The following is a 27,811-nucleotide window of genomic DNA, read 5'->3' as shown; positions in this document are numbered from 1 at the left end:
GGGCTCAGTGGGCTGGTTCTCACTTGGGGTTCCTTATGCAGTTGCACTCAGAAAGTGGCCGGGGCTGAGATCCATGTCTGCAGCCAGGGCTGGGATGTCTAAAACAGTTGGGGGCTGGTGGGCATCTGCATCCACATGGCCTCTCCACATGGCTAACTTGGCCTTCCTCTCAGACTGGCAGTCTCAGGATAGTTGGACGTCTTAGGTGGCAGCGGACTTCCCGCTGCAGCGAGTGTTCCACAAAACCAGACAGAAACTGCAGGATTTCTTGTGACCTGGACTCTAAAAGCATGGACATTGTTTCCGCTATAGTCTGTTGGTCAAAACAGTTACAGGTCAGATTCAAGGTGTTTCTGTGTCTCAGTGGGAGAGTAGCTTACGAGTAAAGCGAGATAACGAATTGATGGAGCCCATCCTGGAGACAAGCCATGACACCAGGGTTTGACCCTAAGCAGCCTCACTCCAGCCTCTGTGTGCTCAAGCATTATGCCCCACTCCCCTGACACAGTACAGGCACAGCCACAGAATGCCACCTGTGGCTGTTATAAGATATCATGGTGGCTTCTAGGAGAAGTGATTAGCTCTGCCTCCGGTGGTCAGCAAAGGCTTCACATTAGAGGAAACACCCCCTCACACATACATACTCCTTTCTTCTCAGTGCAGAAGACAGACAGTGGCTGCAGTGGGTGGCACATGTGCCCCTGCATCACGTGAGGTGGCCTAAAAGCTGAGGGCGAGAGGCAGCTCTGAGGCAGCGTGTGGAAGGGAACTGACCTAGAAGAGGGAGCTATGGAGTCCAGTCCCAATTGCACCACAGTGTAATGCTGGGACCTTGAGGGGAACCAGAAGACCAAGAAAGGAAAAAGCAGAGGCCTTGGCCTTTGCAGAACATCAGCAGAGTGAGGTTTCTGACTGTGTTGTGCTCCACTCCCTTCTCCAGATTGGAGACCCACACTTGGTGATCTGTATGGACTGCTCGGCGGACACCATGACCAACCGCCTTCTCCAAAGGAGCCAGAGCAGCCCGCCTGCGGACGACACCACCAAGACCATCGCCAAGCGCCTGGAAGCCTACTACCGAGCGTCCATCCCCGTGATCGCCTACTACGAGACAAAAACACAGCTACACAAGGCGAGTCGCTTCACTTTCCCCTCTGAAATAAGTCACTTACCTTTTTTTTTTTTTTTAATGAAAAGAGAAAAAGCTGAGAATATTTTAGTTAAGCGATCTGGGAATTAGAACTCTGCGCAGCTGCAGCACTGGGGCCTAAAGGCCTAGCACAGTGGCTCTTGCCTGTAATCCCAACACTGTGGGAGGTCAAGGCAGGTGTATTGCTTGAGCCCAGGAGTTCAAGACCAGCCTAAGCAACATAGTGAGACCCCCGCCTCTACAAAAAATCAGCTGGGTGTGGTGGCACATACCTGTCATCCCAGCTACTCAAGAGGCTGAGGTGGGAGGATTGCTTGAGCCCCAGAGGTGGAGGCTGTAGTGAGCTGAGACTGTGCCACTACACTCCAGCCTGGGCAACAGAGCAAGACCCTGTCTCAAAGAAAACAACAACAACAACAAGAATTTGGACCAAAATATGAATCCCTTACTCTTCACTTTTGTTTCAATCAAAATTAAGTATCTGTCATCATATAGACCATAAAAAGGTGGTCATATAATTTTCACAGATGACCTTATAGTTGCTGAAAACAACTCCTTTTTCCCAAAAAAAGAGAGAGAGGGAGAGAGGAAGGAGAGAAGGGAGGGAGGGAGGGAGGGAGGGAGGGAGGCATGAATGAGATGTAAGCTCTGCCACTGACTCTGGACTGTGAGATGATTCACTAGAGCTAAGATTCAATGGCTTTGAATTTCTATAATTTTACATCATTCACAATTGGCTGTTGGTTCCTTTGCCTCAATTTCTTGTGATAACCAACATTTTTAGAAGAGGCTGCATATGGGGCCAGGAGAGCAGGTAATTAAGTAAAACAATGAAGATAGTGTGAGGAAACGAGTGTATCAACCTACTGATCATGAGCTCTGTGCTGATTCACCATCAATTTCATGAATTTGAGAAAACTGCCCAGTTCTCATCCTTCCACTCATCCCATAACTATGTATCAGGCACCCATAGTCCATCAATTGCACTAGTGGTTTGGATGCAAATAAATAAGATTCTTGAATCCTTGCATAGCTTAGGGTTTCACTAGGAGAGAGAGACAAACGTATGATCACACAACGAGATCAAAGCAAGCACAGAGTGTGTGGCAAGGGCCCTTTTCTCCAGTGTGAGGATCCAGGAAGGTGCCCTGAGGAGGACTCGGCTGAGTCTCTGAAATGGGGGTGCACGCCACACCAGAGAAGCCCCAAGTGGAGAAGATCAGGAAAACCCAGTAACTCCATGAGGCTGTGACATAAAGTGCCAAGGAAAAGAGGGATGAGAGATGGAGATGGAGAGGCAAGCAAGGACTAGATGAAGGTGGATCATATGTGGGAGCAAATAAGTGTCCTGTGAGTGATGGGAACTACCAAAGGGGCAGGAATAATCAGGATTTCAATCTAGAAAGCTCAATCCATCATCCTTATGGAGAATGGATGCAAGAAGGTAAGGCTAGGAGACCACTGAGAGGCTAGAACAGTATCCAGGAACAAATCCATAAGGATGACAGAGTGAGTTTTGTCCAGGAACCAAATCCTGAGGACTCGAACCAGAGAAGGGAGTGTGGGATCTCTTGCTGTTCACAGGATAGGAGACATCGTCAATAAATAACAAACTTGTCTCTGAGGAAGATACATTACTGATTCCTTCGGGGGAAACCATTGATAATGAATTCTTACCTTCTAACTCTGTTATTGGTCCGCTTTCCAGAATCCTAAGAAACACTCGGTATAGAAGTCTGAAAGATGCCTCTCCGTTTAACTCAGAGTGTCAAATATGTGGCATGAGAGCCATCATCCCCTACTTCTGCATCCATGGCAGCCATTGCTAGTTTATCCCAGCACTGTTTCTCAGTAAACAGATGTGGCCTGAGAATGTTTGTCAACACAGCACCCCAGGCAGCTACTGCCTATTAATAGGACTTGATGTGCACCTGAGACTTATTTGTTGTACTTTGTGTTACCTCTGACTGCCACATTTTTAAAATAAAGACTTCGATCTTTAAAAACAGGGCCAAGTGCAGTGGCTCACACCTGTTATTCCAGTGCTTTGGGAGGCCAAGACAGGAGGATTACTGGAGTCCAGGAGTTTCAAGACCAGCCTAGGCAACATTTCAAGACCGTCTCTCCAAAAAAATGCAAAAATTAGCTGGACGTGGTGGTATATCTCTGTGGTCTCAGCTACTTGGGAGACTAAAATGGGAGGATCACTTGAGCCTGGGAGGTCAAGGCTGCAGTTTGCCATGATCGCACTACTGTACTCCAGCCTGGGCAACAGAGCAAGACTCTCTCTCAAACAAACAAAAAACATAAACAAAAAGTGCATTATATAAGAGCAATGTCTTAAGAATTCAGGGCTGCAAAGGCCTTTCCAAAATTAGATTGTCTAGTGATTTCTGCCTTTTGAGCAGCCTGGAACATGCACAGAAGTTACCCAGGTAGAAAGATTTCTTCCATCTGGGCACGGTGGCTCACGCCTGTAATCCCAGCAGTTTGAGAGGCCAAGGCAGGCTGATCACTTGAGGCCAGGAGTCAAGACTAGCTTGGCCAGTATGGTGAAACCCCATCTCTACTAAAAATACAAAAATTAGCCAGGCACGGTGGTGCATGCCTGTAATCTCAGCTACTTGGGAGGCTGAGGCAGGAGAATCACTTGAATCCAGGAGGCGGAGGTTGCAGTGAGCTGAGATGGCACCACTGCACTCCATCTAAAAAAAAAAAAAAAAAAAAAAAAATCCTGGTGTGGTGGTGCTTGCCTGTAATCCCAGCTACTCAGGATGCTAAGGCAGAAGAATCACTTGAACCCAGGAGAAAGAGGCTGCAGTGGGCCGAAATCGCACCACTGCACTCCATCCTGGGTGACAGAGAGCATCCCTGTCTCAAAAAATAAAAAAAAAAAAAAGAAAGCTATTTCTTCCACTATAAAGATTTGTAAAGGTGGGAAAATTCCTAATTCAGGATTTAACCACTTTTAGAGTTGGAAAATCCCTCTTAGCTCTCTGTTGTATTATTCCAACCCGAATTCTACAAACTCACAAATGACTGCTCATAAGTGCAGGGTTGAGTTCTCAGACAAATCTGATTTCTGGAATCTTCCTTAGAGCTAAGTTAATGGTGTCCAAAAGACCAGATTGCAACACATTTAAAGATCTTTGTTGGCTTTTATTCATGATTCTAGAATTGGGCAGACCTCAGGACCAGAAAAATGTTTGAAGAATAAGCCACATGGTCAAGCAATATTTATGTTTAGAAAACAGAAGGGAGGAACAGAGGTTAATTAGTTACAGCCTTACGTGAATCAGCTGGCCACCTACCACTGACTTACGCTCAGCTGCTGTAACTACCAAAACTCAGCCATCTGTTACAGTGTGTACACCCAAGTTGTTTGTTTCATTTAGCACGGATGACTCCACGTTGGTTGGTTTGGTCTGTTGGGCCCAGAACAGGAGCCTAGTCCAAACCAATGGCCTCCTACAAATTTTATTTAATGTTGGAAAAGAGGTTTGCAGTCCCCTTTGGCTCATCTCTTTAACTTCCCCTGCATTTTGGAGATGCTGGCAGCTGGGTACGTGGTGAGGTAACATTATGATCCACTGCACAAATATGTAAAACCTCTCCAGCCCGGACTGCAGAGCAACATGAGCTCCTGCCTTCAGGACTCCGAGAGCCTCAGGGAGGCTGCTTCGTCCCACTGCCTCTGCCCAGGGCCATCCCCTACCCACACAGCTGCAAAGATGAACAGTCCCCCCTACACACCCAGCATAGAGACAGTGTGTGCTGGGCCCGGGAAGCAGAGATTTGTCTGCAGGTACCCGTGGGGTTTGCCAGCAGCTAGGACGACACAGGGGGGACTGCAGGAGAAGCAGGGGAGGGGATGGGATTGTTTGCCACTGGAGAGGGAGAAAGCCGCTGGCCCGTTCTTTGTCTGGCCTCTGGGTTTTTGCCCAGTCCTCTTGCATCAGCTTAATATCCCTTGGTTTCTAAGTAACAGCTTGTGGCCTGCTCCTGTGATGCTGTTTGGACTGTTTGCCCCTCCTCCCTGTTATTTTACTGGATCCAAGACAGGGCTGCTCACCCAGGAGGACCTCTGGGTCACTTAAGGAGCTTTCTTAAAACTAGGTGGGGCTGGTGAATGCACTTCAAGAAAGCAAGTGAGACGAATCAGCAGTTCTGTGAGATTTATTTAGGAATGAAAGCCACGGGGTGGGCCAACTCATGCAGCCCACAAATAGGCCAGAAGCACCCCCCTCAGGCCTCTACCCAGCAATGCTGACACTGAACCCATCAGCTGACACCTGTGTCCCCCGCCCCATGACAGTCAGCCCTGTGGCCACCAGCTAGCTAAAGAAAGTGCAACAAAGTTTTGAACAAAGAGAATTTTTAAAGCAAAGCAGAATGTGTACAGCTACTCCCTTATTCTTTATGTCGTCATAATGCCATCCTTGTAAAATAAAGTTAGAATTTCTTATAACATGTCCACCAGAGATGGAAGTATACGTGATACCGGTGTACCCCTTTCTGCCTGCTTTCCTCCCTCTCAGAAAGCAGAGCTTCGCCCTGTATCCAAGAAAGAATTCAAACAGAACTTTCCTCCATTCCATCCCCCACCTCCCTGCACTGGGGCCAGGCAGCGTTCGCCAGTCATGGCACTTTCTACCAAGTCTGAACACTGCCTCAGAAACTAACTCAACACAGCAGGATGGACCATCACCCCCGACTGACTAGAGTTAGCCTATAAGAAGTTTTCTTTCACCTTAGTGAGATAATTTATTATGGCATAAATGACTGAAATGTAGCATTTGGGGATGAAAAGCACAGTTACTAGCCAAAGACCCCCTGGGGGGCGGGGGGCAGAATATGGGCCTGTGCATCAGAAAGCCCCAGGCACACTTTCATCAATTTTGGTGAGTCATTTCACTGCTTCACCTCTCAGTTCTTCTTCCTAAAGTGGATAGAACACGATCTACTAGAATTTACCAAGTCTATTATTATAAAAGTAACACATACTTGCTTTATAAAATATAGAAAACTGGTCAGGTGTGGTGGCACATGTCTATAATGACAGCAGTTTGAAAAACCAAGGCAAGTGTGGGTCACTGGAGCCTAGGAGTCCATTTTTTTTGTTTTGTTTTTTGTTTTCATGAGACAGAGTCTCGCTCTGTCGCCCAGGCTGGAGTGTGATGGCGTAATCTTGGCTCACTACAACCTCCGCCTCCCGGGTTCAAGTCATTCTCCTGCCTCAGCCTCATGAGTAGCTAGGATTACAGGCACCCACCATCATGCCTGGCTAATTTTTTGTATTTTTAGTAGAGACGGGGTTTCACTATGTTGGCCAGGCTGGTCTCGAACTCCCGACCTCGTGATCCGCCCGCCTTGGCCTCCCAAAGTGCTGGGATTACAGGCATGAGCCACCACGCCCAGCCAGGAGCCTAGGAGTTCTTGACTATCCTGGGCAATGTGGCAAAACCCATTTCTACAAAAATACAAAAGTTAGCCGGGCATGGTGGAACACATCTGTGGTCACAACCACTCAGGGGACTAAGGTGGGAGGATGATTTGAGCCCAGGAGGTCGAGGCTACAGGGAACCAAGATGGTGCCACTGCACTCGCCTGGCGAGATCCTGTTTCCAAAAAAAGAAAAAAAGAAACAAAGAAAATATAGAAAACTGGGTAGTCCCACCACTCAGTGGCAAACATTTTGGAGCGTTTCCACCATACCTTTTTGCTGTGAATTTTTAAAACATGATTGTGATTGTAGGTAATACTGAGCCAGACTCCATGGTTGTAGGTAACAAGTGCCAACTCCTGCTGGCCTAACCTGAAACGCAGAACTTTTATAAAGTTAGAAGACTCAAGACTGAGGCACAGAAGGCTCCAGAGGGCGCGTGGGATCAGGTCTAAAAAGCTCCCAGTGCTCCCCACTGCTTCACAAACGCCTTTCTAAGCCAGTTTTTTTTTTCTTTCTTTCTCTGGCCTACAAGCCAGAATATGCCCACCTGACAGCTTTCGCATTTGTACGTTACCACGGCACTGTGATTCCCAGTTCCAGATTCCTGAGAGAAATGATGTGGTCGGCCTTGCTTTGCTCAGGGTCTTCTTGGCCCTCTTAGCTATAGACAGGCAGCTGGAGTCACGGGGGAACTTTTTCCTGTGTTCTGTACTTTACTGAGTGCATATGGTATGTTTGGGACCCGACACTTGGTGCTGGGGACACAGCAGTCAACGTGACAAAGCCCCTCACTGAAAAGAGAAAAACAGGCCACGCACGGTGGCTCACGCCTGTAATCCCAGCCCTTGGGAGGCCAAGGCAGGTGGATCACTTGAGGCCAGGAGTTCGAGACTAGCCTGGCAACATGGCAAAACCCTGTCTCTACTAAAAATACAAAAAATAGCTGGATGTGGTGGTGCACATCTGTAATCCCAGCTACTGGGGAGGCTGAGGCATGAGAATTGCTTGAACCAGGGAGGCGGAGTTTGCAGTAAGCCAAAATCACGCCACTGTACTCTGGCCTGGGTGACAAAGCGAGACTCGGTCTCAAAAAAAAAAAAAAGATAACGAAAAAGAGCCAAACAGTATACAAGAAAATAAAGCAACCACTAACGAGTTCTGTGGATAAAACAAAACAGAATGCATTGCTGGGAGTGAGCACTGCGGGCAGCTGTTTGGAAAGTCTGAGGAGGTAGCATGTGAATTAGGACCCGACTGACATAAACATGGTTACCTGGGACTCTTCCCTGTGAAGCAGATGGAGGACAAGGAATACCCAGAGAGAAGGGCTTGTTGTGAGCTGAGAGAAACCACAGAAACAGCTATCTCAAGTGGCACAGGCAGAATTGTATCAAATGATATTTAAAGCCTCTTTTTTAACTAAGTATACGAGTAACAACTACACATTGTTTAAAAAAGAAACAAACTAGAAAATTTAAGAATATAAAGGTAAACATTAAAATTATTCAGAATTCTTCCACCCGAAGATAATCACCAATGAACGTTATATTTCCTTACATTTTTTTTCCATTTTTTATGTACATTTTGTTCATGGCATAATTAGCGCAGAAACACCCCAGGCCATAGATGAAGAAGGTCTGATAACAGACTATATCTGTCCCTGCGTTGTTTGCTACTGTTAACTGATTAAAAAAATAAAAAGCCCAGTGACTCATTAAACATGAGTTTTACAGACACAGAAAATCAAGTTCCTTGGCAACTCTGCTTTTGTAGAGGAGATAATAAGCTTTTTTCCTCAGTGATTCTGCTGCTGCGATGTCTCAACTTTGTAAATAGTTTGACCGTTTCCATTAGATCCTGAAATGCAATGGTCCTCATTGTTCTGGTCACCATGCTGTCAGGAGAAGCCCTATGAATTGAGGCACGAAGAGTGAGAAGTTCCTGCAGTTTCTGGTATTACTGAGGAAAGTGGAAGCAGAAGGTACCATAAGGTCACATTTCACTGCCTGGTTGCAAAATCTACTGGATTCCCAAGTTTGGAGTCTAACACAAGTAAAGGAAAACCCAAAATTACTTTTATGCCTTGAGTTCTCTGTATCAAATTCTTAATTTTGATTCTTCTTTCAGTTGGCTAAAGTAACTAATTTTTAGTTCAATTTCTCAGTGAATATCTGAGAATGCCATTATAGTGGCTTCACGCACAAATGACAGTTTCACTGGACATAATTTAAGTCATAATAAGTATTTTTCTACCAAAAGTCAATAAACATAGCTCTATTGGTTTTTTGGTTGTTTGTTTTGAGACAGGGTCTCTCTGTGTTGCCCAGTCAGGTTTGCAGTGGTGCAATTACGGCTCACTGCAGCCTCAACTTCCCTGGGCCCAAGTAATCCTCCCACTTCAGCCTCCCAAGTAGCTGGGACCACAGACATGAACCCCTGGTAATAGCAAGCAGTCCAAGTTTTCAGAATTCTTGTGACTATTCTCATTTTGGAGGGTCTTCACAAGCATTTTAGTAGGAAGCTGGGAAGCTGTATCGGGATGCTGACCAGATTCCATACAAGGTAGGAGCAGGGTCGATGGAGGGAATATTTTTGATCTCTGGTTAGTTGAATCTGCAGGTGCAGAACTGTGGATACAGAGAGTAGACTGTATATATTTATGTGTGTATGTGCGAGTACACACACACACACAGAGTCATGCATCACTTAACAGTAGGGTGTGATCTGAGAAATGCATCATTAGGCAATTTTGTCGTTGCGCAAACATCAGAGAGTGTACTTACAGAAACCTAGATGGTATAGCTCACTACACACTACAGCCTGTCACTGTATTGAATACCATGGCGATTGTAACACAATGGTAACCATTTGTGTATCTAAACATATCGAAATATGCAAAGATGCAGTAAAAATACAGAATAAAAAATGTCAGTGGTAAACTTGCTGTATAGAGTGTTTACCATGAATCGAACTTTCAGGACTGGCAGGTGCTCTGGATGAGTCATTGAATGAACGTGAAGGCCTAGGGCATTGCTGTATACTACTGTAGGCTTTATAAACACTGTATACTTAGGCTATGCTACATTTATAAAATATTTTTCTTCAATAATAAATTAACTTTGGCTTACTATAACCTTTTTACTTTATAAGCTTTTAAAATTTTTTCACTTTTTGACTGTTTCATAGAACTTAGCTTAAAACACAAACACATTGTACAGACGTACAAAAGTATTTTTTGCTTTATATCCTTATTCTACAAGGTTTTTCCTATTTAAAAAAATCTTTTTTTACTTTTTAAGCTTTTTTTTTTCTTAAAAACTCAGATGGAGACACACACATTCACCTAGGCCTGCCTACACGGGGTTAGAATCATCATGCCACTGTCTTTACCTCCGTATCTTGCCCACTGGAAGGTCTTCAGGGCAGTAACATGCCTGCAGCTGTCACCTGCTTTGATAACAAGGCCTTTTTCTGGAACATTCCTGAAGGACCTGCCTGAGGCTGTTTGACAGTTAGCTCTTTTTTAACAAGAAGAAAAAATGCACACTGAAATAATAATTGAAAGTATAATATAGGAAATACATAAACCAGTAACATAGTCGTTTATCATCATTATCAAGCACTGTGTACTTTACATAATTGTACGTGCTATACTTTTACAACACCAGCAGCACAGTGGATTTCTTTACACCAGCATCACCACAAACACATGAGTAATCCATTGTGCTCTGACATTGATGGCTACCACATCACAAGGCGCTGGAAATGTTTCAGCTTCATTATAATCTCATGAGACTGCCATTGTATAAGCAGTCTGTCATTGACCAAAACATTGTTATCGGTGCATGACTATATATACACACACACACACAATTCACAATGCTCCTCACAACCTTGCTTCCCTCAAATAACCAATGTGAACAGCTTATTGTGTATCTTTCCACCTCTCCTCCCTTCCTCCTTTTCCTCCTCCTCCTGTTCTCTTTCTCTCTTTCTTCTCTTCTTTCCCCCAGCCCCTCATTCTTTCTCTCTGAAATCAAACTGTTTACTACAGACACACGCACACACAACCATGATGGTGGATGTGATTTCATGCAAATACTACCAAGCTGTACACATTTCTGCAAAACACCGCCAGGTCAACACATCACAATTTTGTTTTCTTTTTCATAGCTGTATAATATGCCACAATATAGATGTTCTATAGTTTATTGAACTAGGTTGTTTCTAGTTTAGTTTGGTTGTTTTTGTCTACTACTAACAACTATGTGGTGAAAAGACATGCTTACTTAGATTTTTTTCTAGTAGGACAGACTGCTGAGCTATTTTAAGCAGAGGCTGATTTCTTTTAACCCATTCATTTCTACTCCCCTGGCTCTCCATGTTGCCCTGGGAAGAGTTCTTTGAAGTGTAACTACGCTTCGGAATTTCCCAGCTCCTTGCTGCTTGCCCTCCATTATCAGTGCCCCACCTTCGCTGGGGATGCTTATCAGTTTCAAGTCTGAGGCGTCCCTGCATTTCATCTGGGCCTGCCTTGGATGACAACTAGAAACCTAGATTTAGATACAGCCCTCCCTCCTGCTGGTGCGGTGAAGAGAAAGGTCTGCCCGAAGGAGAGAGTGACGTAGGGGAACCCTAAGGTTCTGTCCTCTCACTTGACAAATGAAGCATAAATCTTCCATCTGGTTCTGAAAGACTTAAGAGACTTTTTCTTTATGACTGTGCTTAAAATAGTCTTCTCTCCACCCCCTTTCCTTCCTGATTGTCAGACCTTCACCAGACTCCTGCAAAGACCTTTTGATTCAGTGCAATACCGTTTGCACCCCTGCGGTCCTGCTGAAATGAGTTGTGCTTGCTGCATGCGTGTCTCCTCCCCAAACAGCAAGCAGAAGAGAATTCCAGGCCCTTTTGACTCATCTGTACACATTCTTGATTTCTTCCTCTGTGGTTGTTATAATCACATAACAGATTTTGCCTTTGCCCATCTTACGGCACCCCCTTCACTAAGGTCCACTTTAACTCAGAACCCCTCCTGGAGTCACTGACATGAATTCTACCAGCAAAGAATTGGCGCTATTCTATGTAAAATCTTTGACATGCTCAGCAGACATTTACTGGGCATCTCTAAGGTCCAAGGCATGCCACTTAATGCTGGGAATTCATAGGAAAAGACATGTGCTTGTAATCCCAGCACTTAGGGAGGCTGAGGAGGGCAGATCACTTGAGGTCAGGAGTCCACGACCAGTCTGGCCAACATGATGAAACTCCCTCTCTACTAAAAATACAAAAATTAGATGGGTGTGGTGGTGTGCATCTGTAATCCCAGCTGCTCGGGAGGAGGCTGAGGCACAAGAATTGTTTGAACCCATGAGGCAGAGGTTGCAGTAAACTGAGATCGCACCACTGCGCTCCAGCCTGAACGACAGCATGAGACTCCGTCTCTACACAAAACAAAACAAAACAGACTTGTGAAACTCTGTGACACATGAAACCCCAGCGAAGTGGTAGGTGCCGTAATGGGATCTACAGAATGCTTCAGGCCTTTAGGAGCACAGAGCTCAGGCCTGGGGAGGTAAGTAAAGGCTTCAGAGAAAAGAGGACATTTGAGCTGGGTCCTAAAGGATGAAGAGAAACTCAAGCCAGATGGAGAAGAGGAAACAAAGTCACTGACTCGTGAAAGAGCCAGGAATGCTGGCCCAGATGAAGTGCCAAACAGATGAATTAAAGTCGTGACAGATGAGACTAAAGAGCAAGATTGAAGCAAGCAGTAAAGGACTTTGAATCTATTCATTCATTCATTCATTCATTCATTCATTCATTTCTCCTGCATTCAATACATTTGCTAGCTCAGCACTGTCAAAAGAAATATAATGTGGGCCACATGTTTAATTTAAACTTTTCTAGTAGACACATAAACAAAGAAAGGTAAAAAGAAACAGGTGAAATTAATTTAACAATATATTTTATGTAACCTAATATAGCCTAAGTATCATTTCAACATGTAATCAATATAAAATTCTCTCCTTTTTTTTTTTTTTTGAGACAGAGTCTCACTCTGTCGCCAGGCTGGAGTGCAGTGGCACGATCTTGGTTCACTGCAACCTCCACCTCCTGGGTTCAAGCGATTCTCCTGCCTCAGCCTCCCGGGTAGCTGGAAGTACAGGTGCACACCACCACACCTGGCTGATTTTTGCATTTTTAGTAGAGATGGGGTTTCGCCATGTTGGCCATGATGGTCTCAATCTCTTGACCTCTTGATCTGCCTGCCTCGGCCTCCCAAAGTGCTGAGATTACAGGTGTGAGCCACCGTGCCCAGCCATAAAATTCTTAATGAAATATTTTTACATTTTTTTTTATGAACTATGTATTCAAAATCTGGTACTTAGGGCTTTGCCTCAAATTTAGCTGCTAAGTTTCCATAAAAAATACTGGAACTATATTTATATTTCATAAAATTTACAGTTGAAAAGTAGATTTCACATACCCAAGTCATTCCAAAGATAGTTTTTAATTTTCCAAAAATTGGGTCAAATACCAGATTTAAATTTTAGATTAATTTTAATTAAGCGGTATTAAAAATTCAGTTCCTTTCTTGTGCTAGTCAGGTTTTAAGTGCTCCGAAACCATGTGTGGCTAGGGGCTACACCATATTGCAAAGTTCTAGCCTACCCAAGGATGTTTGGACTGAATCCCGAAAGTACTCAAGTTCTAGGAGGGAAGCACTGAGAAACTTTAAACAGGAAAATGATTGAGCAGGTGTTTTAGAGAGGTCATTTTAGAAAGGATGATTTTTTTTCATATCTGCTAAAAGATGTTATTCAAAACTTTAGGCAGAACGGAGAGAAAGAGAAAAGGAAAAAAGTTACTTAAAACGTGTAAGTGGACAAGCTGCACGAACTATGGGAAGTCCTATTTGGAGAAGCCATTAATGTGCTGATTATAAATCATCCTTATATTTTTGCTGAAGTTTGTCCTTAAATCTCTCTAAAGTCAATGTATATATAGTCCTCCTTCTTTCTATGGCCTTGATAATGAGAACTATGTGGCCTGACTGGATATGTGAACTGGATGACCCCCTATGAGCAGCCTTTTACATAACTCCAACTTTTGAAAACTGCATTTGATGATTTTCCCCAGACCATGCCCAGGTTCTGCACACTCAGGTCTGCCTTGCTGAGCCGCTGCTGTTATCCTCTGGCAGTTAGGGATGCCTGTGGTGTGAGGCTGTATCTTGTTTAACAGGGGACAAGATTAGAAAAGGAAGGTGCTGGCACACAGAGCGTGATCCTAAACCACGCTGTAACAGCTTGGCTTTGTCCCAGAGGTTCCATGGTGCCAATACATGAAAAATAAAATGAAACTCTAGCAATGGTTTCAACCATGTGAGAAAATTCAGGAAAAACACCACTAGACACAGGCAATGTTTGGATCAGCCAACCGTTTTATGATTTACAAATCCATGGAACTAAAGAGAAAGAGTAAACAAAATGTATAATTCCCAAAGCAGTGTAATTGCTTTCCTCATTTAGTAATATGTTCTGTTGACTGCTGGGTAGAAATATCATCACTGCTCTACTTTTCCTTCAAGAAGTCAGGTAAAAACTCAAAAATTTACTATTTCCTCTTCACTTGCTGTAGCTTTTTTTTTTTTTTTTTTTTTTTTTTTTGAGACAGAATTTCACTCTGTTGCTCAGCTCACTGCAACCTCTGCCTCCCGGGCTCAAGTGATTCTCCTGCCTCAGCCTCTCAAGTAGCAGGAATTACAGGCGCCCGCCACCACACCCTGCTACTTTTTGTATTTTTAGTGGAGACCGGGTTTCACTATGTTGGCCAGGCTAGTCTTGAACTCCTGACCTCAGATGATTCACCCGCCTCGGCATCCCAAAGTGCTGGGATTACAGGCATGAGCCACTGCACCTGGCCTGCTTTTAGCTTTTTAATGAAATAATATTTTGCTCTACTTGTCAGAACATCACTTACTACAGGATTTTATATCACATCTCAGACCAAAAATGGTAAATTCTTTTTTATGCTTCTTTCTTTCTTAAAATTTTTATTTTTTGTGGGTACATATTAGTGTATATATTTATGGGGTACGTAAGATACTTTGCTATAGGCATGAAGTGTGCAGTGATCATATCAGGGGAAATGAAGTATCTATCACCTCAAGCATTTGTCCTTTCTTTGTGTTACAGATAATCCAATTATAGTCTTTTAGTTATTTTTAAGTGTACAATAAGTTATTGTTGCCTAGAGTCACCATTTTGTGCTATCAAATACTAGATCCATTCATTCTATCTACCTAAATTTTTGTATCCATTAGCCATTCCCACTTCCCCCTCTCCTTTCCCAGACACTGGTAACTGTCAATCTACTGTCTATCTCCATGAGTTCAATTGCTCTAACATTTAGCTCTCAGAAATAAGTGAGAACATTCGAAGTCTGTCTTTCTGAGCCTGGCTTATTTCACTTAACATGACCTCCAGTTCCATACGTGTTGTTGCAAATGACAGGATCTCATTCTTTCTTATAGCTGAATAGTACTCCATTGTGTATATGTACCACATTTTCTTTTCTTTTTTTTCTTTTTTTGAGACAAGATCTCACTGTCACCCAGGCTGGAGTACAGTGGCACCATCATGGCTTACTGCAGCCTCAACCTCCTAGGCTCAAGTGATCCTCCCACCTCAGCCTCTTTTATTTATTTATTTTTTTTTTTTTTTAAGGGACAGGGTCTTACCCTGTTGCCCAGGCTGGAGTGAGTGCAGTAGCTCCATCACAGCTCATTTTAGCCTTAAGCTCCTGGCCTCAAGCCATCCTTCACCTCAGCCTCTCCAGTAGCTAGGACTACAGGCATGTGTCCTGCTAATTTTTTTATTTTTGTAGAGACACTATATTTCCCAAGCTGGTCTCGAGCTCCTGTGCTGAAGCAATCCTCCTACCTCAGCCTCCCAAAGCATGGGCAGTTTACAGGCGTGAGCCACTCCATCCGGCTGGTAAATTCTTGAAGTCAGAAGCAAATCTACTTACCTAGTTTCTAACTAAATTAAATACATTAAGACCTCATACATACTGACTTTGCTGACTCAGAATTGCAGATCTTTTGGAGAAAGGTCACGATGAAACTTACTTTTGACTATTCATGATAAAAGAGGGTTACTATGAATTAATATTATAATAATTGATTATGGAGTGAACATACTCTATGTTGGAGGACATATTACTTTCAAGTTTGCACAATTACTGAGGAAGTCTCATTCACAGAAAACAGTCAGTAAGCTGATTGTGCAGGACTCTTCTCTGTTTGCTAAGGACATTAAGCACCAGTACCTTATAAGCTAATTGGTTTAAATGTGCTAAAGCTCTAAGCACCAAGTAAAGTTCCTGTAACTTTGAAAGCATTTAGTAAATTGGTTCTTTTCCATTTCCTTTGAGTTGCAGTTATATACAAAAAGATAAATGCCACTTATTCCCTTAAAATACTCTATACATGGGAATTAGATGAGCAAAGAGAATCTACTTTGAGACTTAGGAAGAGTCGAGGTAACCTGTAGAACCAAAGGAGAATTTTGGAGAGTAGACAAAAGGCTTTGTTCCCACCCAGTTCAACTGGGCTCTCTTTTGCTCCTGAAAAATACACTTCAGGCCATGGGCAGTGGCTCCCACCTGTAATTCTAGCACTTGGGAGGCCGAGGCAGGCGGATCACCTGAGGTCAGAAGTCAGAGAGCAGCCTGGCCAACATGGTGAAACCCTGTCTCTACTAAAAATACAAAAATTAGCTGGGCGTGGTGGCACGTGCCGGTAATCCCAGCTACTCGGGAGGCTGAGGCAGGAGAATTGCTTAAATCTGGGAGGTGAGGGTTGCAGTGAGCTGAGATCATACCGTTGCACTCCAGCCTGGGTGACAAGAGCGAAACTCCGTCTCAAAACAAAACAAAATGCACTTCAGGAATCCATCCTTTTCCCACCACACACACACACGCATACATGCCTTCTATAAGACAATAGAAATTGCCTCACTGCCTTTATTCTCAAAACTTGGCATCTTGGTCCTAAGGAGGATCCCAACTAACTTCACGGAGTTTTCTACTCACCGAAGTAAAACACTGCTTTTCCCATCTAGAAAGCCTTATCATTTGATTTTGTCTTTAAACCTTCCCACATCTTTGGGCTCCACAGGGGCAAGCACTACAGCACATGACTGACTGGTTGGCAATAAGCAGTTTTTTAATTTCATTAAGAAGTCCCCATATTTAAGCCACAAAACAAAATGAGGAGAGGGATTGGGGAGGGAAATAGAGGTGGGCAATGGACCACTGAGAGCTCCGGGACCCCGCCCCAGCCCTCCCCAAAGCATCAGCTCTGGCCTGATTGACAGAAAATAACTAGCACTGTCCTTGAGGTGCTGTGTGCTGAGTCCTCTGTGCTGAAACCAAGTTGCCTTGTTTTTAGAAGGCAGAATGTGTTCTCCTTCCATAAAGCCCAGACTGCAGAAAATGGACTTTAAGAACATGCTTCTTCCCCCACAACAGTTCATTTCTGTGAGGAAAGGAAGAGCAAATGTGGGAATAGAGGATACATTCTTTTGTTTACCTTTTTGGTTTTTTGCCTTTCTACCTAGAGCCAGGCACGGGGGATACTATGCTGAGTGATGGCCTCGTGCTCACGGAGCTTACTGTCTAGCTGGATGTTGACAAAGGTTCTCTGCTGACCAAACTTTAGTCAGACTCTTGAACCTTCTCCTAGGCCCATCTGTGCACTTCCGTGTAAAACCTGCTAAATCACTTTAGCAAGATCCCTACCATCAATATCTGATTGGGGTGCTCATCCTCCATCATCCCCAGGTGCTGTCTGATCACGTTGGTCTGTCTTCAGCAAGGGTCCTGTCAGGTCGGTAGCCAGAATTTTCCTTACTCCTGATGTTATTACCTCTTAATAATTTTCCATCCACTGACTCCCATCCTGCTCCTTGACTATAAATTCCCACTTGCCCATACCGTATTCAGAGTTGAGTCCCATCCCTTTCCCCCACTGCAAAATCCTGTTGCTGTAGTCCCTATCTATACCCATCGTAATGGTCCCCAATAAAGCCTCCCTTACCATGCTTTAACAAAAATCATTGAACATTTTTTTTCTTTAACAATATACAAATATTTGGGTTAAGGCTGGGTTTTATCTGACCAAGAAGCGAAAAGTTAAATGTTGCACTGAATTGCAATGAGTGCGTGTCCACTGTGATGTGATAGTCAGTGGGGAAGGTAATACAGAAAGAGCCTTTAGTTCACTGTGATAGTAAAAGGCAGAAGGTAATAGAGTACATTCAAAGGTTATTGTAATTGACAAATGTATTTTTATCAGAGTCTAAAAGAAATCCTGGACAAGGATCAACTTCACATAACACTGGCATTATGTTGAATGACCAAGTTATCAATTATGAAACATGGAGGAAATAGAACATAATAAATGTGTTCTTGGCCAGGCACAGTGGCTCACACCTATAATTTCAGCACTTTGGGAGGCTGAGGTGGGAGGATCGCTTGAGGTCAGGACTTCAAGCCCAGCCTGGGCAACATAGCAAGACCCCATCTCTACAAAAACATACAAAAAAGTAGCTGGGCATGGTGGCTCATGCCTATAGTCTCAGCTACTTGGGAGGCTGAGGCAGGAGGATGACTTGACCCCAGGAGTTAGAGTTTACAGTGAGCTATGATCTCACTACTGCATTCCAGCCTGGGTGAGAGAGTGAAACCTTACCTCTTTAAAAAAAAAAAAAAAAAAAAAAAAAGTGTTCTTTAAAAAAAATTGTATATTAATAGTGTTAAAAGACACATTATGAGTATGAGAAACATAGGTATGATTTTCTTTTGGAAAGAAGATAAATTTAGAAAATCATATATAAAGTTGAGAATGTTAGTTAGTAATGGTTGCAGAAGACAGATTGGAGGAGAGAAATGTTTCAGGGCCCAGGAGCAGAAATAGAACATACTAAGTCAGTTAAATGCAAGGAACTGGTGGAATTCAGCAAGAGGCTGGAGAACAGATAAATAATGAGGAAGACGCTGCAAAATATTCACCACTTTGTGAGGACAAGAAAGGGCCCGGGAACACAGTTGGAGTTTGTACAGATGAAGCACAGGGCATCACTGAGGCTGAAAGTCCCACTACACGTGTGCCTCAATTAGGCAGTGATATTGTAGTGAGAAAATTCACATGCATTTGAAGTAGACGGTCACTTGGAGTCATTCCCTAGGCTACTTATCTTCCTCTTCTGGGGAGGATCTGGGGCTGATTTGGGGAAGTGTTTATGCCAAAGACGAAAAATTGGATCACTAGGGTGAAGAACTTACATTATGCACAAAATAGTTGTATTTGAGTCTTTGTCCTCATGGAACTTCTTGGGGACCAGTGACAGACCTGGTGCATTTTCCACTGATATACAATCATGGACAGTGTAAATAATAAATCAAGTGTTTGTGGATTTATACCTTCTTACCCGTCCCTGCTACAGGGGAGGAAACCTGAGAAGGGGCAGGAATGTGAGCTAGCAACCCCTTCCTTTCCTCCCTCCTCCCAGCGTTTGATAAGGTGAGGTCAGGTGACTGTACAGTGGGCTGTGGGCGGAAACAGATTTGCTGAAAAGAGATGAGGAAGGAAGACATCCCAAAGCATGTTTGGAACATTCAGGTTAAATGCAGCATAGCATTATTCAGCAATAAAAAAGGAACCAAGTATTGATATCCACTACAACATAAATGCACCTTGAAAATATGCCAAGAAACCAGTCACAAAAGACCATATATTGTGTGATTCCATTGATATAAAATGTCCCAAATAGGCAAATCTATGGAGACACCTCATTCCAACCTATTTTTCCAGCTTCCTCTTTTTCTCTGCCTGCCCTCATCATCCCATGCAGCATTTGCTCTGTCCTCAACAAATGACCCACTGTTTGCTGAGAAATCGATGTGCTTTCAGATCTCTACATCTTTGCCACCTTTATTATCTTCCAGTACATGTCTATTCTTCTAGACCCAGCTTAACTAGCAACACCAAACTAAACTGAACAATCCTGATGCCTGCTGAGAGGAGCTCATCCCCACTAAAAAGTGAGCTCAGATCTGGAATAGCATAGAACATCCAGGCTGGAACCAGACATGGAGGTTATCTAGTCCTAGTTCAGTCCCTTCATATGATAGAGGAGGAAACTGAGGCCTCAAGAGAATGAATGGCCTGTCAAGTCCTGAAGCACACTGAGGGCAATCCCAGGCATGTCTCATACAGGGCTCTTTGCCTTGCACTTCAACCTTTCTGCAGTTTTTTTGTTTTGTTTTGTTTTGTTTTTGGTTGTTTTTCTGTTTTTTTGTTTTTTTTTTTTTTTTGAGACAGAGTCTCACTCTGTTGCCCAGGCTGGAGTGCAGTGGCGTGATCTCAGCTTACTGCAAGTTCTGCCTCCTGGGTTCACGCCATTCTCCTGCCTCAGCCTCCTGAGTAGCTGGGACTACAGGCGCCCACCACCACACCCAGCCATTTTTTTTTTTTTTTTTTTGTATATTCAGTAGAGACGGAGTTTCACCATGTTGGCCAGGATGGTCTCAATATCCTGACCCATGATCCACCTGCCTCGGCCTTCCAAAGTGCTGGGATTACAGGCGTGAGCCACCGCGTCCGGACTCTGCAGTTATTTTTGATGGAACAAATATTTATCAAATATTTGCTGTGTACCCATATTTTATGATGTCAGCCCATTCCTTAAAAACTCTTACATGGGCTGGGCACAGTGGCTCCCACCTTAATCCTTAATTTGGGAGGCTGAGGCAGGTAGATTACTTGAGGTCAGGAGTTCAAGATCAGCCTGGCCGGTGAAACCCCATCTCTACTAAAAAGACAAATGGCCAGACATGGTGGCACACACCTATAATCCCAGCTACTCAGGTGTCTGAGGCAGAAGAATCGCTTGAACTTGGGAGGCAGAGGCTGCAGTAAGCCAAGATCGCACCACTGCACTCCAGACTGGGCAACAGAGCAAGACCCTGTTTTAAAAAACAAAAAACAAAAAAACAGTTCTCACATCGTTCCTCATTATCATCATGCAATAGGGAGCATAAGCCTTTTCATAGCCCAGCCTGTCATTACAATTCCAGCTTCACTCCTTGCTACTCCCCCTCATATCTGGCCATCCACCATTTTGAACTGGTCAGCATAGTGTAGTAAAGTCAAGACGTGCAAAAACTTCAAAATCAAAGGCCTGGGTGTGAACCAGTTCTCTCCACTTACTTAACCACATTATCTTGAAAAATTTAATTCACCTTTCAGAGCCCCTGTTTCATCATCTGTAAAACTGGGATAACAAGACTTCTAAGATCATTGACAGGATTACTTTAGTTATTTAAAAAGCATTTCTGTGCCATTACTAGTAATGTTTATCATTTTAAATGATGACAACTATTACTTTCCTCAGAAAGCTTCTCTGCCCTCCCAACATTATGGAAGGTGCCCCTTTAGCTCCTGTGTTTACCTCCTAACAGTGTAAATTCCTGTTGAATGTTCATCTCTACCACTGAGCGTGAGCTCTTGGAAAACAGGACCATTGTTTCTCATTCAACTTGGTAACTCCGAAACATTGATGATAACCAGGAAATGCTTGTTGGTTGAAAGGAAAAGGAGGAAGAAGTAAAGCAATAAGCAAGGTGCTATGGGGGCCATGAACATGGCAAAGGCTAAGCCCCTACTGTCCAGATGTAGAACCTCTAGCTGGACAGACAGACAAATTGCAGATTGCTGTATTTGAGTCTCCTGTAAGGATAAAGTATGACATATTTATGAGAGGGGAAAATAACTTTTAAAAAACTGATTTTTCCCTTATTGTGAGCTATATTATACATACAGGAATGCATAAAAGTAGTATGTAGAGTTTGAGGAATAAAATGAACACTCATATAACCACCATGCAGGATGAGAAATAGAATTGCAGAAGCTCCACCCTCCCCATATGTCTCCCCTGTCACAGCTTCCTTCCTCTCCCCAAGAAGTAACTACTGTCCTGGCTTTCATGATAATCATTTCCTTGCTTCTATCTTTATGACTTTATTGCCTACATATGGATCCCTAACCAAAATAGCTTTTTTTTTAAAAAACTTTATATAAACTGAACCCTACTGTATTCATATTCTTGAGACTGGCTTGTGTCCCTCAAGCTTGTGAAATTAATCCATGTTGTTGAAATAGCTGTGGTTCTTTTTCTTTTAATTACTATAGTATTCCATTATATGACTATGTCACAATTTATCCATCTATTGTTAATGGACATACAGGATTTTTCCAGTTTGGGAATGACAGTCATTATATTAATATTGTTGTATCCATTAATATTGTGGTATCCATTTTCTCCAGTATTTAAACATGCAACATTCTTTTTGTTGATGGTGTTGAGAATTCATTCTACCTCTGGAAGCAGTGAAATCCCTAGGGGTAGAAAAATGCAAACTAGTTTGCACAAAGATTTGGATAGGTAGACAAGAGTCTCAAAGTGTGCTTGAAAATGTATGTTTGAAAACTCTGTGTTTCTCGAAGTGTGCTCCAAGATGGCCCACAACAAAATCATGTGGAGAATTTGTTAAATATACAGATTAAAGACCCAGTCCAAACCCACCAAACAAGACCCTCTGCAGATATGGTCTGGAAAGCTGTGTTTTAGCAAGTTTACCACCCACCCCCACGACTCATGTAGATCACCAACCCTCTACCTTTTTTTTTTGGTTTGTTAGCATTTAGTTAAGCTCCCTCCTTGTGGCTTCAAGTCACCAGGACACAGCCTCCCTACTTCCCCCTATATATACATCCTTAATCTTCTCCCAGCTCTCCTGCTGAAGAACTTGGCCTTCATGACAGCGGGCTACTTTGGGAGTTTCCCTTCCTCAGAATTCTGCAGTAGCCCATAGCACTCCATCAATGATGGGAGCAGCTCCAACCTGTTTTATTTATTATTATTATTATTATTTTTGTCAGCGTGTGATGACTCATGTCTCTTGACTGACCAAGGTCTACATTTGTCAAGGTCGAGAGTTGGGCAGAAGCCCTGGTTTCTCTTTAAGTGGTAATGCCTCATAACCAACTTTACCAAAGTAACCTGGGTGACACTTGTGGAAGTTGATGCATGCCACCAGCATTCCCCTGGCCTCCCACGTGCTTCCTGTGCTTGGCCAGGCCTTTACTTTCCGTAGACGATACAGGTGTAATGGAACAAATCTCAGCGGTCGGTGCAATGTTAGGACAGGGGAAGGGGCAGTACTTTCGTGCCCAGAAAATCAGCTTCCCTTGGTATGTCCTCCTTGGGCTGGCATGTCAACAGTCTCCAAGCAGACTTTGCCTTTAGCACACCTACACACTGTGGTCCTAGCCTTTTGCTTTCTTCTCCACACCTCTCTCCCTCATGCCCCAATCTCCTTACTATTCCCAAATGCACCAGAACACTCAGAACTGTCATTTTAAGTAACTCCAAAGTCTTTCCATGACCATAGCAATGCTTTACCTAGGGACTTGTTTTAAATAGGCCTTCCTTTTCAGAGAAGTCTTAGGTTCACCGCAAAATTGAGCAGCGTTCCCATAGACTAGTTACACTGCTCTAAAAATCCTGTACTCTACCTTCTCATCTCCCCCTGCCCTCTGCCCATCAACCACTGATCTTTTTAAACCTGTCTCCAGTTTTGATTTTTCCAGAATGTCATATAATTGGAACCAAACAATATGTACCCTCTTCAGAGAAGCCTGTATCACTGAGTAATATAAAGTTTAGCGCTGAATAATACTCCCCTGTGCATCTGGATATATGAGTTTATCCATCCATTAAAATGCTGAAGATCATCCTGGGTGCTTCCAAGTTTTGTCAATTATGCATGAAGTTGCTGTCAACATCCATATGCAGGTTTTTGGGTAGATGCTCAGGTTTCAGCCCATTTGGGTAAAACACCAAGAAGTGCAACTGCTAATAAGTATGGTAACAGTATGTTCAGTTTAAGAAACTGCAGTGTCTTCTGAAGTGGGTGTTCCCACAAGCAATGAGTGAGAGTTCCTATTGCTCCATGTCCTCACCAGCATTTGGTGGTGTCAGTGCTTTGGATTTTGGCTATTCTAATAGATGTGTAGTGGTACTTCATTGTTGTTTTAATTGAGACATGTAGTTTTAAAACCACTACTCTTCACTTTTTTCTCTGTGTTTTTGGGGGTCTTGTGTTTTAAAATTTTGCAGATTGATAACATTTTGCAATTGATAGTGATCTTTCATTATTAAACATGATTTTATTTACAAGTATTTCAGACTAACTCTCTTTTTTTTCCTTTTAAATATAGATAAATGCAGAGGGAACACCAGAGGACGTTTTTCTTCAACTCTGCACAGCTATTGACTCTATTTTCTGAAGGCGAAAATGCATGTTTGTTAGAGTGGAAACAGAAAAACATTAAAAAGTTCATTCCTTAACACAATGTTTCAAGTTAAACCTTTTGTGCCCCCTGCCCCCGCTCCCCCACCCCCTAAATCCTGACAGCACTGTTTGCTTCCCAGCTAGACCTGTGTGAGAGGTATCTGGAAATCATGCATGGTGTATTTGGGACTATCAACCTCTTCTCCACACTTCAGACAACTGTCTGCACTCACACCACACACACTTTGTATCATGCAGGCCACACTCAGAGCTAGTCAGTACATAAACAGTGGTGCAGTACCAGTCTGTGCCTGTTGTGATTACAGGCCTTGCTAGACCCTGATCATCTGGTTCTCCTCTCATTAAGCATCCCTAACTCCCAGTCACATCTTCCTCTCCCCAAGATTTACATACTGTTCCCCAGTGGAGGCCTCTGGCACAGAGGACAGCCCTGGCCATCTTCCTTTGGTGTCTGGCTGTTTCGTCAACTCTCATCTTCTGGTGGCTCAGAGCCATAAGGTGAGTTGATTACACAATGCCTTGTACATGATTGATATAGAGGCATCAAGCAAAATTTGACAGAAATTTTAAAATATGAAATTGTATAGCTTTTCCAAGATGGTAAAACCCACGTTAGTCATCAGTAACATTCTCTATAATTTTTAAGAAATTTGGAATACTGTCATTATGGCTAAGGGAACAAATCTGATAAATTGTGTAACCTAGTCTCTTCTCTACATGGTGATGCATTTCAGCAATTATAAATTAATATCAATGACCAAAAGTAATTTAAAAGCATGAGATATTTGCATTTCATTCATTGGGCACATATCAAATTATAATTTTGATTTTAAATGGTCACCCATTTGTTTCCAAGCAAGTAAAAAATACCGTAACAAACCTGATGTGGGTAGGAGGGGCATGTCAGTAAGTGGTGTGTTCAATCTTGTGTTTGTTTCATATGGGCCCTTTCCAGAAGTTTGCAAACCTTGTCATACCCATATGCAAAATTGTGTTTCCTTGCATTAAACCAGTGAAGTTTGGGTTTTCTTTTGTGCTATCAGTTGTAAAATCAGAGCTTCTTATATATTCTACTGGAATAACTGCATCTTCCACTCAGTCACTACAAAAAAACATAGTTTCAGTTTGCATGATTTTTTTTTCTTCAATGGTTGTGCAGATAAGGATCCATTTCTGGGATAGAATTGTATTTTTTAAGTCTCTTTTTTTCTTGAAATGGATATGTACAAATAAAATAAATGGAAGACAGGATAACTCTTTTTCTATTTATTTGTAACTCACATCATTCTGGAAAGCATTTGAAGCCTTATTCCAAACAGAATTAGAGGTGAACACAGACATAGTCAAGATTTACGATACGCTTATATGTTTTTAATTTTAGCTATAGATCAGTTTTGAGTTATTACAGAGAGAACTCAATGTATTCACGATACATGGTAACTTTCATATTTCCTTTTTCTTTAGCACTCATTCTGAAACAGAAATGTCAGTGTTTGCTAAAGAAGAAATTAAATTTCTTTGGTTACAATTATGCCTCTATTAACAAAAGGGGGCATGTTCCCACAACTCCAACAGTTGTCATATACTTGACTTTATTACTACCCCAAGTTGTCACACTCTCTATCGGGGAGCATAAGTACTTGAGCAAACTGGAAACAAAAAAAGGTTACAGGAAGAAAATCATCAGTTGTGCCAGAAAACATAAAATGACTCTTTGTAGGGATTAACATTCTTGAAACACATACCATATACTGGCAAACAGTCCATGCCCAGCACAGCTCTGACTGCATAAGTAAGGAAAATGAGACAGCAGAGGGGCAGAAAGGTCCAACCATCTTTTACAGGCTCTTACAGCTACAGCTGACAGCCACCTTGAAAAATTTAGCAAGGGTAAACGGCTTTGCCCCTGAAGAGTATCTAGAAGTGCAAATCAACGCTTCTCTAGAACACACTGCTGATTTGAATGGCTTGAAATGATATCACTACTTTAAAGTCATAAGATTTTAATACTGGAAAAGACTTTAGAGGTCTCTGTCTAGCAAGACGTGTGTGTATGTAGAAGACATCAGAACATAATCTAAACTCCTTTACAATGATGTGTATTCAAGGTCACATCTGAGCTGGCCTGTGCCCTCTTTGATGCCATCAAGTACTACTCTCCTCTTGCTCATTTGGCTTAAGCTACTCTGGCCATCTTATGTTGCCAGAACAAGCCACAGTCTACTGGCTCAGGGCCTGTGTGCTATTGCTATCCTTCTGCCTCTTCCTACAGATTATTCATGCAGCAAATTCCCTTGCTCCATTCTGGTTTCTATTTGAATTTACCCTGGCCAATAGAGGATTTCTCTGCTTATTCCATCTAAAATGGCAGACTATTCGCCATTCTCCCATTATTATTTTTCTCTGAGCATATTTATCTTCTTAGCATTTATCCCTGCCTGCAATGAAGAGTTTTTATTTTACTTACTTATTGCTGGTCTTCTGCATTAGATTATAACCTCCATAAGGACACGGCTTGGTATCTCCAGTCCCAAACACAGTAATTACTATTGAGAGCTAACATGTTTAACATACTCTCTGCACCTCCAGTTTTCTCATGTATACAATGGAGAACATAATAGTAATGAACCTCATAGAGGAACTGTGAGGATTAAACAAAAGTTAGTAAGACACACAAATCATTTACTAGCTCCTAACGTGCAATGAAAGGTAGTTCTTTGTAAACACTTACTGAATGATTCACTTCCACGACTGGGACTAAGACCCAGAATTTTCACTCCAGTGTCCTTTCCATTACTTTTTTTTTTTTTTTTTTTTTTTGAGACAGCGTTCTCCCCCAGGCTGTTATGCCATGGCACCATCTTGGCTCACCGCAGCCTCAACTTCCCAAGTTCAGGTGATCCCCCAACCTCAGCCTCCCGAGTAGCTAAGACTACAGCCATGCGCCACCATGCCCGGCTAATTTTTTTGTATTTTTAGTAAAGACAGGGTTTTGCCATGTTGCCCAGGCTGGTCTTGATCAACTCCTGGGCTTAAGCAATTCACCTGCCTTGGCCTCCCAAAGTGTTGGGATTACAGACGTGAGCCACTGTGCCCAGCCTCATTACATTACTCTTAAAAACATGGAAGAGAATCAAGATACTAGGGCCCCACAGAGAACCAAAACCACGTCTGCCACCCAGTGTTGAACCACAGCCTTCGGGTAAGATAGAATCCAATTCCCCCGTCCTCTCACAGCACTGTCAAGATGACCTTCTGATGCAAGGCCTCTAAGGATCTCACAGACACTCTCAGTAATAGGTGGTGTCTCTTAAGTTCCTGGAGAAAAAAAATGTAAACTCACCAAAATGTTGGTCGTACAACCAACACATATTTATTGAGAATCGATTAAATGCCAGGCCCTAGAGATACAGACAGACATGGATGGTCTCTGTTCTCATGGAGCTAAATGTATTATAACTCTGAAAAGTCTAGTTAACTAGCTACATGAACTGTAGGAAAAAAGGGATCACATAAATAGAACACTTTTCATCAAGAAATAAAAACAGTTTACAGCCTCAACAGGACAATGTCTTCATAAGCTTGTGGAAGAACCTACTGAAATCTGAAGACTTCCAATCCCATCCAGTGCATCCACAGATGAACAACAGGCTTCAAACTTCATTATCCACAATAAGAAATAGTTTTATATAGCACACAACACTTATATATATGATTGAAAAAGACATTTCACAAAACTATTTATCTTTATTACATGTGATGTACCATTTTCT

The 27,811-nt window shown here is 42.8% G+C and overlaps 1 protein-coding gene across 2 annotated transcripts in view; it reads left to right on the top strand.

Moving 5' to 3' along the window:
* AK5 (adenylate kinase 5) overlaps nt 1-25,289 on the top strand; it is a 287,532-nt gene extending 262,243 nt beyond the window's left edge. Inside the window, exons 13-14 of one of the 2 annotated variants that reach the window (XM_007978238.3) lie at nt 941-1,132; nt 23,944-25,289. In XM_007978238.3, the coding sequence (XP_007976429.1) occupies nt 941-1,132; nt 23,944-24,012 (261 nt within the window). In that variant the 3' untranslated portion in view covers nt 24,013-25,289. The remainder of the gene's footprint in view (nt 1-940; nt 1,133-23,943) is intronic. The other variant, XM_007978240.3, reaches the window with a different exon arrangement.
* Nucleotides 25,290-27,811: the final 2,522 nt, after the last annotated feature.

Source organism: Chlorocebus sabaeus, chromosome 20 (assembly GCF_047675955.1).
Source record: "Chlorocebus sabaeus isolate Y175 chromosome 20, mChlSab1.0.hap1, whole genome shotgun sequence".
NCBI lineage: Eukaryota > Metazoa > Chordata > Mammalia > Primates > Cercopithecidae > Chlorocebus > Chlorocebus sabaeus.
This window is presented reverse-complemented; position numbering and strand designations above follow the sequence as displayed.